This window comes from Magallana gigas, chromosome 4 (genome assembly GCF_963853765.1).
Source record: "Magallana gigas chromosome 4, xbMagGiga1.1, whole genome shotgun sequence".
NCBI classification, from domain to species: domain Eukaryota; kingdom Metazoa; phylum Mollusca; class Bivalvia; order Ostreida; family Ostreidae; genus Magallana; species Magallana gigas.
Genome location: NC_088856.1, coordinates 34,366,267 through 34,379,776, shown reverse-complemented (window position 1 = coordinate 34,379,776; position 13,510 = coordinate 34,366,267). Strand labels below are relative to the sequence as shown.

The window sequence follows — 13,510 nt, the reverse complement described above, 5'->3', positions numbered from 1 at the left end:
TAACACGACAGCACCATGGAAGTCTTACACGGGTGTTTTGTTAATTTACATATTTTCAGGATTTTAAAAAAATATATGAGATTGCCTGGTGGCGCGTACCTCTTGCCTATAATCATTAAAACTATAAATTCAAAACACTGAGTAAGTCTTATAGAATAGAAATATTGCTTATTTATAGAAATTTTAGGTAAAATAGAAAAACAAGAGGCCCATGGGCCACATCGCTCACCTGAGTAACAATAGCCAAAATAAAAATCAGCTGAATACCAACAAATTTTTAATGCTTCCTAATTATCTCCCCTTGAAAGAGGGCGTGTCCTTTCATTTTAATAATCTTGAATCTCCCTCACCCAATGATGCTTTGTGCCCAATTTTGTTCAAAATGTAAAAAAAAGTTTACGGATGGACAGACGGACAAACGATTGTCAGACAAATAGTAATCAGAAATTTAGAGTTCACTTGAGTTTTCAGCTTAGGTGAGCTAAAAAAAAAACAGGTAACAAAATCACGACTTTATGTACACGTAACATGTTTTATCATTTTAAATGATTATGGCACGCATGAAGAGTAAACAATTGATGACTCTTACATTGTACTAAGATATGTAAATTGCAATCCCAGTTTGTCAATACGGCAATTGATTCAACAGTTTCACACAACTTAGTGTTCATTTTTCAGCATTTTGAAAAAATCATTCTTGAATATTTTTTGTCCATGATAATAACGTCAGAAAACATGCAACAGTGGAACAATGAATCGAAATCTGTTTGACCCACTAGTATTTTGCGGGTTCGGGCGGTGGATAGGCAGGATTGCCCCCTGGAGGCGGGGGTTGTCCGTGAGGGTTGTATCCGGGCATCGGCTGTCCATATCCTTGCATCGGCTGTCCATATCCTTGCATCGGCTGTCCATATCCTTGCATCGGCTGCTGTCCATATCCTTGCATTGGCTGTCCGTATCCTCCTTGCATGTGATGAGCTTTAAAGAAAGTAATGAATACAAGTAAATAGACTCAACCATTCAAATTACTGGTAGATTGTTACACTTTACCAATTCTGGAATCAAGATACGTTTTGGATTTGATCTGATTGATGACGTACTGGTTGTGACGGTGTTAATGCTGGCCACGTTTGTTCTCGGATGGATTACTACGCCAGTTCGGTGGTGTTTTTTAACGCAGAAGACGATAACGACCACGACGATGATGATGGTGATAATCACACCGGCCACCGCACCCCCGATCGTCCCACCATCGTCGTAGTAGTAGTAGTAGTAGCAGTAGTAGTAGGAAGAGTAGTAGGAGTAGTAGCAGTAGTATTCCGCCGAGACCAGGAAGTTACCTGTGAAACGAGAAAAAAACCTACAGTTAGTATAGAGAGATAATCTCGATTTTCCCGTAAACAAATGTTTACAGTTTTTAAAGGGGCATGGTCACGAATTGGGTCAATTTTATTTTTCTGTTTTTATTTAGGAATGCATTTCTAATGATCAAAGGAAATTTGGGTGCCAGTCGTTGAGTTTTAAGCAAGATACAGGGCTCACAATTCTTCGTCATGTAAACAAGGCTCGTGCCCTGGTTTTGTTTACATAGGTTCAATATACCAGTTAAAAATCTTTTTAAAGCTGGTTTGTCCATCTTATTATTCATTTAAAGCATAAATAAACAGTTCCTAACGATTAAAACATTCATTTTAGGTCTAAAAACTGGAATTTTCACTTCAACATTCAAAATGTAAACAAATGTTTTGTTTACATAGCGAAGATTTGTAAGCTCTGTAACTCGCTTATGACTCATCAAATGACACTCAAATTTTGGTTACCTATTAAAAATGCCTTACTTATTAAAATCGAAAAAATAAATTTTGACAAAAATCGTGACCATGCCACGTTAAATTATCAAGTAAAACAATTTATGGTTTTAATAAATTTGATTTAAGAAAGCGGGCTTCAAGAAAGAATAAATGTAAATAAAGGGGGTGGTTATATTAAGAAGTCAATTCATTAATTGGTGGTTAGATTGGAGGTACACTTAAGCGTGGCTTTGGTTGTCTTATTAAGCTTATATTACAATCCTGCAAATTATGCACTAACTTCAATCCACTAGGTGCGTTTTAAGTGGAAAATAAACTAGAAAAGGAATTTGATATCTTAAAAACTACGCAATTTCAAAAGAAAAATGACATGCGCAGAGCTATTGACTAGATTGATTTTATGGGTAAATCTTTTTGGCAAACGGCCCAGTGCGTATTTCATGGTTATTTCTAAATAACCTTTTACAAATCTTTTTAAAGACATTTTGAAACAAACAAATTGAAAAACACCACTAAAAATACCGTTTAAATTGTCTAACTTCAATCAAAGGTAATGCATGTTTAATCAATAATAATATAAATAGTTCATGAATTTAAGTTTAACATTAACTATATCACGAAATTACCCGGTATTCAGTTCTCTTTTGTCATGGAAAGATGTAAACCCTATCTTGTATTATTATATAATGGATCATAAATTGAAAACAACAAGTTCAATAATATGTAAGAAAGACTTTAAGACATTTCATACTCCTGATGACCGACTCATTCTTTCAACATACAAAATCTCCGCAATTCATGAAAACGCCCCAAAACACACAATTGCCATAGTGACTTACTAATGCAATCACAAATGCTGAGTAAAAAAATCCAAAATCTAAGGGTGGATGCCATAGTCTCAGAGTGACGGATAGAAGCACTGGTGAACGGTGCGGTCCTTGTTTTAATGTCAAGACTACTGCACTGTCCTGTCTACCCAGTAACAGATGTTTAAAAAACGTCCCCCAAAAAGCAATCAAAGATCGGCTCAAACAATGGGAGACGGTACACAATGCATTGTCTATTCGTACTTATATACATGTATCTATTTAACATTGCCAGATTATTCTGTAATTTCTTACCAAGTCTTGTGGAAGGCTGTGTATTAGTATGCGTTGGTTTAAAAAAACCGATCTCATATTAAAATTTTGAATTAATTCTTAGTTTCTAATTGCGTAGATCTTCCATAATAACATGAAACTTCTAGTCCTTGTAAAATAGAATCTAACACGTTATTAATCAGTCATTATAAAAATTTATTTATGAAAAGTTCAAGTAAATTCCGATCGGGTTTGTTTCTTCCAAGCAAGCAGCGTTTATCCTTGTTACGATTAACTGAATCTAGAGTTTTTCCAAATGATGCCAGTGATACAAATCAGTTAAAAAGGAAACGGCTAATGTTGGAATAAGTATATATCGAGTAGTGTGACAGATAGTTATGCTAGATCAGATGAGTGCTCATGTACTGATTTAGCACCCGTCCGCTGTACAGCTCTCTAAAATTCCAAAAAAATCATATATACGAAATGGCATTTTCTAGAATATACATGTGTATTACCACTTTTGTTTTCAGAGCTCACTGAGAAAATGCATCAGCTTTATGAGATAACCTGCAGCATATATATTACATGTATGTAAGAGTTAGAGGTTGGGATGATGACGTGACTTTTAGGGGCCTCATAGGTTCTGACAACATAGGGATTCGTACAGAGGACTTTATATTATACAGGACTCTGTAGTATCAGGGTCCTTATACAGGTGCTGACTATACAGCGAACATGCGCAGAACGAGATCCTTATAGAAAACGCTGACGAATAAAATAGATTTATAATAGTACAGAGGTCTGTTATCATCGATATATTTAGAGAAGAAATCCTCATAGAGGTGCTGACTCTATGAAATAGCGAGCATTATGTCTTTTTAAAAATGGTCATTTTATTATGGATTGCAAAAGCAAACAGTACAAAAGGAAAATTATAGCATTGAGTGCTTTAGAAAAAGTTGAGACCCCCCCCCCTCAAAACATGGACATTAAATGAAAGTCGTTGGTTTGACAATAAGAAAGCCTTGTATAAAAGATTCTAAAGAAGTGACCCGAAGCGGTTACAATTTCGCCGACAGGTGGGAACTAAAGACATTTTATTTAAACGTAGAGCTATGCCCAAGTTAGCACCTGGCTAGGAGGTTATAAACGCTAGCTCGGGCTCCAGCTCCAACTCTAGCTCGAAATCAAAATCGTACTCCTAGGAGTACGCGATCAAATTTTGAGGTTATAAAAGATTTCGAGTACGTACTCCCGGGAGTTTGTACTCCAATTTTCGAGCTCGTACTCTAACTTTTTTTTATGTGCACAAGCGGCTTTTTTGGAACTCTTCTGTAATGGCGGCGCCCTGCTGTTTATATTGACGACATGTCTTGAATCAATTTACAATACTTTTGATAAAACTTTTTATAATATCCTTTTCCACGAAATATTTATTCATTAAGAGGTACTTTTTGACAACAAAACGCACCGGGAAATTGTGCCATCGGCTGCTCAGTGTCCTGCAGACGATAGGATTAGTTGTACTCATCGCAATATGGCAGAAAAAGACATCGAGAAACTTTGCTTAAAGGAAAGGGTAGACCTTAGCGATAAAAAAACAAGAACAAAGTGGTCTGCAGATGAGGAAACGTGTCTTATATCTGCCGTGTTGGACAGGGAGGATGTGCTGTTTGGGGAGTTCAAGGGTCCTGGGGGGAAGTCTGGCGTGGCTAAGAGGAGGCAGGGTTGGGAGGAGGTCGCAGATGCTATAAATGCGTAAGAAAGTTCTAAAAAAAAAAGGTCACTGATTTTATTTTAGAAGCATATGCCTATAGGCCTATTAGTAGCTAGTTGATCATATTAATGAAGATTGCATTGGAGGTAATTATAAAGCAGGTGAAAATATTAAAATAATGTGTTGCAAACATTATTAGGCCTAAATAAAATTAGCAAAATATGCAAATTAATTTTACTACATTATATTTAATTTTAATCAATGTTATTATGTTTACCATGTTATGTTACAATGATCTAGTGAATCTAGTACTAATGTATATTTGATGTTATTTGTTGAAATTTTGATTCCCTAAAAAAAAATAAATAAAGAATTACTAAACAATACCTCTTTCACTCAATAAGTTATAAAAGTTTTGATTAAATCATAAGTTCGATCAAAAAATTAACATTTTCCTGACAGAAAACAGAAATTAATTAACCAATTAGAATACATGTACACATGTAGCTAGAACCCATTTTGCTATGGATTTAATTCGAGTAAATTGATATATTTTGGGTAAGGTTAAGAAAATAAGAAAATGTGACAAATGAGGACAAGTTTCTTACACAGACTCAGAATGAGATCTACATCTATTGATTATGAATCATTAAGGTCATGACTTGAAAAAAATAAGCTTAAATTAACACATATTAACTCTTGTAGACAATTTACCAGCAGCAAGAGGTCCCCAGAAGAGTGCAGAAAAAAGTACAACAATGCTAAACAAAGGAGTATGTTTATTAAAATACCATATATATGTACATGTATTTAGTACATGTATAGACTCAATTAAAGGCATGAATATCATATTTATTTTAATTAACATGTGTAATTACTACGGCTGGCTGTAAAATATTTAGAAGATTTAAACAAAACATTTAAACGTCATCCCATAATTTACCTTAAAATATTTCATTTCATTTTTAACAGCCAAAGAGAAAATCGATTACCTGAAGAGAGAAGTCAGGAAGACAGGTGGGGGACAAGTGGAATTTGAATTAACAGAAGCAGAAGAAGTGCTTCTTGAGCGACAAGAAGGAAGGCCAAGTCTTTTTGGTCTAGAAGAAGGGTTTGACAGTGATGGTGAGAAAGCAAAATCTAATATTTAAATTTATAAGAATTCACAGAAAATATTAAACAGTCATACACCGATATTATTTAATTCTGGTTGTAACGCGCTTTCTGATTGACTAAAAAATTATTTTATATCATATAAAGAATGTTGTCTACGTCATAGTAAGACTAACGTCAAAAATGTATCAATACGCCTGACGTATTGTTTGAATTTTGTACAATTTTACGTCATTTTAAAGGTCAAATGACCGTTGTTATCTACAATGAAGAGTAGGAAAATTAAATTATAAGCAATGAATTCAATATTTATTAGTTTTATACGATATAAAATGGTTTGAAACAGTTTATGCTTTTTGAAGCGGTTTATATAGTGTAAACTGTCCCAATTCATTGCTTATGATTTAATTTTTCTACTCTTCATTGTAGATAAAAACGGTCATTTGACCTTTAATACCATTCAATAACTGTTTTGTTATACCCTCCAATACAGCTAGATGCAAGTATAATTTTAAGTACATGTGTACCGGTAGCATTCAGTCATTCATCACAGGTTATTGAATTCCATTCCACCAGAATGGATGCATGAAAACATTTTGATCATTTGCTGGTATATAGTGACGTTACATATTTATGTTTGGTGGGCAGACCAGCCAAAATAGAAATTGTGAGTCTGTCAGGAGGATGGTCAATGATCTACCTAAAAGTGTTTGATGATTTGTTTTGCGATAAATTATTACCGGTACTAAGTAAAGGAAAATTCATATGATTTACCATTATTTAAATTTGGATATTTTCAAATTCTTTATTACAAGCTCTTAAATTATACTACAGGATATAAATGCAGTTTGATAATGGCCACTGCCATCAAGTTCTCTTAAAATACTACATACTAGAGAAATATCTATAAGAGTATTGTGATGTAAATTATCTGCTGAATGACCAATGATTAACATGAATTAACATGGATAACTTTGTTTTAATTTTAGATGTAAGATTCACTTGTACTAACAGAGAGACAGAGACAAATAGAAGTCAAATTGATACAGTTGGTGAGTATTGTTACAATGAATTTATAAATTTTTCCTATGTTATATTTGTATAACATATAAATTTGGGCAGTTCATGCTTTAAACCGCAAATTTATTCACTATCATTTGCAGTTAATAAGACGTCTAATTTTAAAAATGATGTTAATCTGTACAAAAATCAAGCTTGATGTCAAGCAGATTAATGCATTATGCAAGCACATCTTTTGACGTGAAGTTGGCAAGTTATGAAAATATAATTAAAGATGAATTTGTGTATAGCCAATCAAATAACAAGGTAAAACCAAAATTATATTACATATATTGCTCTTTAAAAAAATTAACAAATTTTATATATTTTTAATCAATTCTAGATAATTTAAAATACCGTACCTCACTACATTAATATGCTTTTTAAGACCCTACCTCATTAGATGGTGATTTAATTGTTTTGTTGATTTTTTTGTATCAATCGAATGGTTTGAATATCATTGCAACTCAGTGGTAATAAAGTATCAATCTGTGAACTGCAGATCACAAGTTTGAATCGGCCCAGGGCTAGTTCATATTTATTCAGTTGAATTTTTAAAAATAATAATTTTCATCCTAATATAAATTGCATATATTTTCACCTATTTGAATTTTATATATTTCTTATGCATCATTTGTTATCTATCAAAACAATTTTCATGTAAGTCTGGTTGTAACACGTTTTCTGACTAAGTTAAAAGTTAAATCCTTCTCTGTGCCATGAAGGCCCATAGGGCCAGCTAGCGCTTATCTCCAGCGAATGAGAGTCGTTGACTCCCCTGGATGGAACACCAGTCTGTTGCAAGTTAACTTGAATTTCATTCCTTAAGTCAATTGATTTTCTGCTGATTTGAGAAACTATTTCAAGGTGTAATGGGCCACCTTAACATGATTAAAATACATTTAATACACAACTCTACCCCTTCAATCTTTAAAAAAGTCTGCAATAAAGTGTATTAATTTTATTTTATAATTTTTCAATAACTTAATTATTTCATCAGTTTGAACAAGAAAGTTGAGTGCAACACCCTTCGACTTGTTCCTCAGGTGTAGTCAATTCTTTCTTTTATTTCAGCACCAGCTCCATCATCTGTGTCACAGAGGACAGTCAATTCAAAAGAAAAGGAAAGCAGAGGTAAGATTGACTTGTATTCTATGTCTGGGTCATAATCTTTCAACCTGTTAATTTAATATAAACATATTTTATTGAGAATTCAAATGGATTGGGTAACAGGCAAAGCCCATGTAATCCCTCCCCAAATTACAGTCAAGTAGTGATGTTATAAAATAAGCTATATACTCAAGTAGTATAGTATATGTATTACTAGTTTACAGAGTGATATATTATTGATATTTTTTGTATGCATTAGACAACAGGATTATTGAACTCTAAAATAATAATATTTTCTTAGTGCCTGGAGCAATTATTAAGGATAATACAGTATTATACATAATGTCGATAAAAAAATGTTCCTTATAGCCTTGAAAGATCAAATTGATTTGAAACAAATCCTTCGTTAATGCGTTTTATCAGAGCAGAAAATACAAATACATTTGAATTAATGAAATCATTTAAATTGTCTTTTACATTAATAGCTATATGTAAAAAAATGTATGTTAAAATTTATTTGTAATAAAAAAGAATTCAACAATGGAAAAAATGTTTCAATGTATGTTCTTTTATTTATACTTTATATTCAGGTAAAGTAAGTGAGAAGAGGAAGATAGATGAAAGGAAAGAGAACATCACAGAGGACACAAAGAGAATAAGGCTAGAGCAGAGGAAGCTAGAATTAGAAATAACAAAGCTTGAGAAGGAAATTAAACTGATTGATACAAAACAGAAGTTCTATGAGATGAAAATGAGTCAGTCAGAATCTTGATTGAAACAAAAGTTATTTGTTTGCCATATGTTATACATGTTTGGTCCCCTGTTTTGAGAGAGAGAGAGAGAGAGAGAGAGAGAGAGAGAGAGAGAGAGAGAGAGAGAGAGAGAGAGAGAGAGAGAGAGAGAGAGAGATTTTAAGAAGGTATGTGTGGGACAATATTAATTGTTTTATTTACATATGGACTGTTAAAGTTTAAGAATGTTTATTCATGTATATAAACTAATGTACACTGTTATATGTTTAGTTGTTTATCCAATTCATTTCAGTTCAGTAGTCTAACAATTATGAATTAATTGCACCTTACCTAGCTGAAAAATGTTTGCACAATATGTGCCCTCATGGCATAGCCATCACCTCCAGCAGGACAAGGTTCAACGTTAGCAGCTTCCTGCACAACATTCTGCTGTGTTTCAAGAACTTCTCCCCTTACAATACCATAGTTGTGCAGAGTTACTGCAGCTTTGATATAGACTACTGCCACCTCTGGTTTTGTACGTAGAAAATTCAAACATTGAAATCTCTTTTTAAGGAATCCAAAAGTTTGCTCAATCAGCACTCTTGTTCTGCACAATGCATTATTGTACCGTTTCTCATTTTGATTAACAGGGTTGATGAACGGAGTCATAACAAAAGGACGGCACTGGTACCCGGAATCTCCCAGTAACAGCCCATCATGGTCACCTAAATTAAGAATCATCATTGCAAACTGAAAAATTTGAATGACACTTTCTTAGCTTAGCCCCCCCCCCCCACTTTTTTTGCAAAGTTAAACCTAACCATTAGGCACATAGCATCATAGAGGGTTCAGCCCCCCCCCCCATTTTTCTCGCAGCAAAAATAAGTGTTCATATATTTACCTTGAAAAGATGGGAATATTGAGAAGTAATGTACCCCCCCCCCCCCCCCCCCCCCGGATTAGGAATTCCATAATTTGGAGAAAAAAATTTCCTTCCGACGCCAATGAGCCCTATAGTATGAACACTTCAATGATGTCTAGTTGTTTGCAAGAAGCTTGTATTTTAAAAGACTGTATGACCTCAGAGGCGGATCCAGCTATTTGGAAAAGGGGGGGGGGGGGGGGTTCCAACTGATGAAAATCAATACGTGCAAAATTCATTATTTGTCAATAAATAAGCGGGTCATGTAATTTTCTTTCAAATTGTATTTTTCGTACGAAACGAAGTAAAACTTATCTATTATAATACTTAAGTTAATAAACTAACAATACATTTGAAAGCGGCTTAAAAAAGTAAAACGAATGCGTGTACTCGTACTTGAACGTCGTTTTACTCGATGGCTTGTCGGTTCAAAACTGTTATAAATGAACTATTATAATTGATTTTTTAAAGAAATAGAGTAGAAAATACATTGGAGATGTTATTGTAAATCTGTGTTTGTAGCAATACTGCTTAAGTTATTGTTTTGTATTTCTTTAATTTTCCACATGTTTACTCAGTGTAGTAAACATCGGATGCTGAAGGGGAGTACAATGTACATTATTTCGATAAAAATTCGACAGGGTTTTTTCATATAAGAACAAAATTACGATATTTTAATATCAAATGACTTTAAATAAGCAATGTTAAAAGCATTTATTTGAGATAACTACAGTATTTATATTATAAATGGGGAAAATTGCCTTGAAATAGGCATTAAAAGTTTTCAAAAAAATTCACATGTCCCAGAGAAAGGGGGGGGGTGGGGTTCCGACCTCCGGAACCCCCCCCCCCCTTCTGGATCCGCCAATGGACCTTCACTTAATATAATACCGGGGTATTTCAAAGGTCAAGTTTACAAAGAATATCTTTGATGATATGGTAATACGCATGTAGCTTTAAATCTAACAGTACATAGTCTGACATTTGGACTGATCCTTTACTATGGTTCACTCGATACACATCGTTTTTAGCTCACCTGAGCGGAAAGTTCAAGTGAGCTTTTCTGATCACTTTTTGTCAGCCATATGTCTGTATGTGTGTCCATAAACTTTTCATATTTTCGACTTCTTCTCCGGAACCACTTGATCGATTTCAACCAAATTTGTCACAAAGCATCCTTAGGTGGAGGGGATTTAAGTTTGTGAGAATGAAGGGCCAAGCCTTCTTTCAAAGGGAGATAATTGAGAAATATTAAAAATTTGTTAGTATCTTTAAAAAACCTTCTTCTCAAAAAACCAATGGGCCAGAGAAGCATTTATTTGTGTAGAAGCATCCAGTTGTATAGATTCAACTGAAGTTTGTTCAAATCATGATCCCCGGGGGTAAGGTGGGCCACCACAGGGGGTTGAATTTTTACATAGGAATATAGAAAGAAAAATCTTTAAAAAATTTCTTTTTCTCAAAAATCAGTTGAACAATGTGGTCAATAGGTCTCTTGTTAAATAGGGTCATGTTTGAAAGGTCAAGGTCTCAATAATAAACGAACAACTTCTTTTACCTCGTTCAAATTGATGGCACAATGAAGACATTTTGAAAATCCGGTTGTCATGAGTTGCACCTGGCCAATTGCAACATATGCTTGTAATTTTGAAAGCTGGGTCACATACCATCTGCATGAGAAAAGGGAAGGGGTGATGAAATTAACCTGGTACACGACTTATATATATGTATTTCTTAATTAATATCAAGATTTAAGTCAGTTATTGAATTTGGACAAGAGTCTTAGTTATGTAAAAAATATATTGAATGCCTTGTGCATGAATGCTTTCAAGCTAATTTATTGGTACCTGCACGTTTAATGAATGGTACTGTTTTCTGTTTACGAAATCTGCCTCTTGAGGCCCTGATGGTTTGGTTATTCGAACATGTGTACCATCTACACAACCCAACACTTTTGGAAAACCTGTGAAGCACATTTTTTAGGTAAATGAAATTATAGAACAAATTTTCTGAACTGGTAAAAATTCACTGAACTTTCACTCCTCCCAAACCCCCATACATTTAAAGGGTCGATGTATATAAACAGGGTAAAGTAATAATTTCCTAAACAAGTTATGTTCCAAGTAAAAGTACTGATCAGAGTAAATGTTTTCGTTATAGTTATCTTAGTAAAAACCTGCAATATGTGCAAACTCCAGCATCACTTGGCGCGCCTGATCTCCCCTTGGAAAGCTGATGTAGTTTGGTGCCAAATTTGCAATAAGGGCCGATACCTGCCTTATACATCGCCCTGCTGTTGATCTTGAAATCTTCACATCATCACCAACAAGGATGTGGGTGGCACCTGTACCAAGAAATCTTAATGTCACAAGCAGCTGAAGGAGGGGTGGAATTGGGAGGTTCCTCTTTGTATGAGTAGATAAGTCAGGGAGCTGCCTCAGGAGATCCATAATGGTATCTGGGTGAAACCTATATCTTGCAAATATGTCAGAAGCTGACAAGTCCTCCAGTGGGTTTGACCTATCCCTAAAATTACGCGGAACGCGTTCTCTGTTGGCTATGCGTTGATGTGCAGCCATTTCTATGAAAGCAGACGACACCCTGAGTACAAACTTGAAAGTTCGAGTAAGCTCTTTAGCTTACTCGAGATTTAAGCTTTACATACTCCATTTGGAGTATATTTTCCGTACTCGAAAGTTTTATAACCACAATTCGAGTATGTACTCCAGCTCGAAATTTTCGAGACAGCTTTGGAGCCAATTTTGGAGACAGAGCTCGAGCCAGATTTTATAACCTAAAATTATTTGGAGCCATACTCCAAACTTGCTTTTCGAGCTAGAGTTGGAGCTGGAGCCCGAGCTAGCGTTTATAACCTCCTAGCCAGGACTCTGTTGATAACGTCTTTTAAAGGAACTGCATTTAGAAATCGACAGGTATCCGAGTTAAAAAAAAAGAAAAAGAAGACTAACATCCAGGCACGTAGCATCGTTTTTGAAAGTGTATGTGTGTGTGTGTGGGGGGGGGGGGGGCAGACTCATCCAAAACCATAAAAAAAAAATAATTAATATATAAATAAATGAAAAATTACTTTCCAAAATCCTGAAAACCCTAATCCGTGGGGAGGGGGGGGGGTGGGGGAGGGAGGGGAGGCAAGTATTCCTTTAACTTGAATTTCATTGTTCATTTCCCTATTTCCAATTTTTTACATGGTCCCATATAAGTAGGGGGGGGCACCATGTTCATTCAATTCCTTGATAGTAAATTTAAGAAAAGTCTTGGCTGCGCAAAAAAGTGAAGGGGGGGGGGCTGACTCCCCCCCATCCCGATGTTACCTGCCTGACATCAAATTTTTAAGGGAAAATGAGACGAAAAGTACCTTCGCTGAAAAAAGCATTTAAATTTTAGAAAATAGGTAACATTGCATGTTTACTCGAAATCAGTCTTACGCATTTTTTAGTAAGCTACAATCCATTATTGAAAACGTCAAAACTACTAGACTAAATACTCCTTACCGTCTCATAGTAGGAATTGCACTTGGAGGTGTGACTCAGAAAAACGAACAGAAAATTCGTTACAGGGCTTTTTTCAGAAAGAAACAAAAGGGATGGCGTCGTGTCAAAAAAAAATAAAACTAACATAGAAAAACAGAAAAAGCCTTTTAAATTTAAGTTGAATGATGAAGAGAGAATATCTCATTTGCGCTAAAGAGAATACGAAAAAAAAAGGACGGGCCCGGGGAAACTAAAGTTAGTCAGAGATACCGTAGTGAAGGTTAAACCGTCTATAGATTAAAAGACTTTGCTGAAGAAATTATAACGGGTACCTTTTTCTCTCAGGAACTTCAGAAAGTACACTAACTCTATCTGAAAAATGGATAAGATTCTAAAATAACAACAAAGAAAAGAAACGGTAGAGATCCTGCTGTCTTGGCACCAATAGCCTGCTGAATTTTACTCTTGGAT

At 34.8% G+C, this 13,510-nt stretch overlaps 2 protein-coding genes and 1 long non-coding RNA gene across 7 annotated transcripts; 1 reads left to right on the top strand and 2 right to left on the bottom strand.

Annotated features, from left to right (window-relative positions):
• Positions 1-497: 497 nt before the first annotated feature.
• LOC105323545 (uncharacterized) lies at positions 498-2,807 on the bottom strand. The gene is made up of 3 exons (XM_011422607.4): positions 2,651-2,807; positions 1,101-1,340; positions 498-978 (listed from the first exon to the last, which is right to left on the bottom strand). The coding sequence occupies exons 1-3, from the start codon at positions 2,703-2,705 to the stop codon at positions 776-778; spliced, it is 498 nt and encodes a 165-aa protein (XP_011420909.2). The 5' UTR covers positions 2,706-2,807; the 3' UTR covers positions 498-775.
• A 1,218-nt stretch (positions 2,808-4,025) lies between these two features.
• Positions 4,026-8,905, top strand: LOC117689706 (myb-related transcription factor, partner of profilin). Of its 4 annotated transcripts, none has more exons than XM_066082200.1 (6): positions 4,026-4,651; positions 5,316-5,383; positions 5,589-5,735; positions 6,713-6,775; positions 7,857-7,916; positions 8,483-8,905. In XM_066082200.1, exons 1-6 carry the CDS (start codon positions 4,431-4,433, stop codon positions 8,662-8,664), a joined length of 741 nt encoding a protein of 246 aa, XP_065938272.1. In that variant the 5' UTR covers positions 4,026-4,430; the 3' UTR covers positions 8,665-8,905. The 4 variants fall into 4 exon arrangements, with proteins under 4 accessions (XP_065938272.1, XP_065938271.1, XP_065938273.1 ...); XM_066082199.1 differs by having other exon boundaries at positions 5,583-5,735; XM_066082201.1 differs by lacking the exon at positions 6,713-6,775 and having other exon boundaries at positions 5,583-5,735.
• On the bottom strand, positions 7,180-12,435 carry LOC105323728 (putative nuclease HARBI1). 2 transcript variants are annotated; one of them, XR_010713139.1, is made up of 5 exons: positions 11,725-12,435; positions 11,396-11,511; positions 11,107-11,218; positions 8,975-9,351; positions 7,180-7,960 (listed from the first exon to the last, which is right to left on the bottom strand). It is a non-coding gene; the product is annotated as a putative nuclease HARBI1 (long non-coding RNA). The 2 variants fall into 2 exon arrangements; XR_010713138.1 differs by lacking the exon at positions 7,180-7,960 and having other exon boundaries at positions 8,736-9,351.
• Between the last annotated feature and the right edge of the window lie 1,075 nt (positions 12,436-13,510).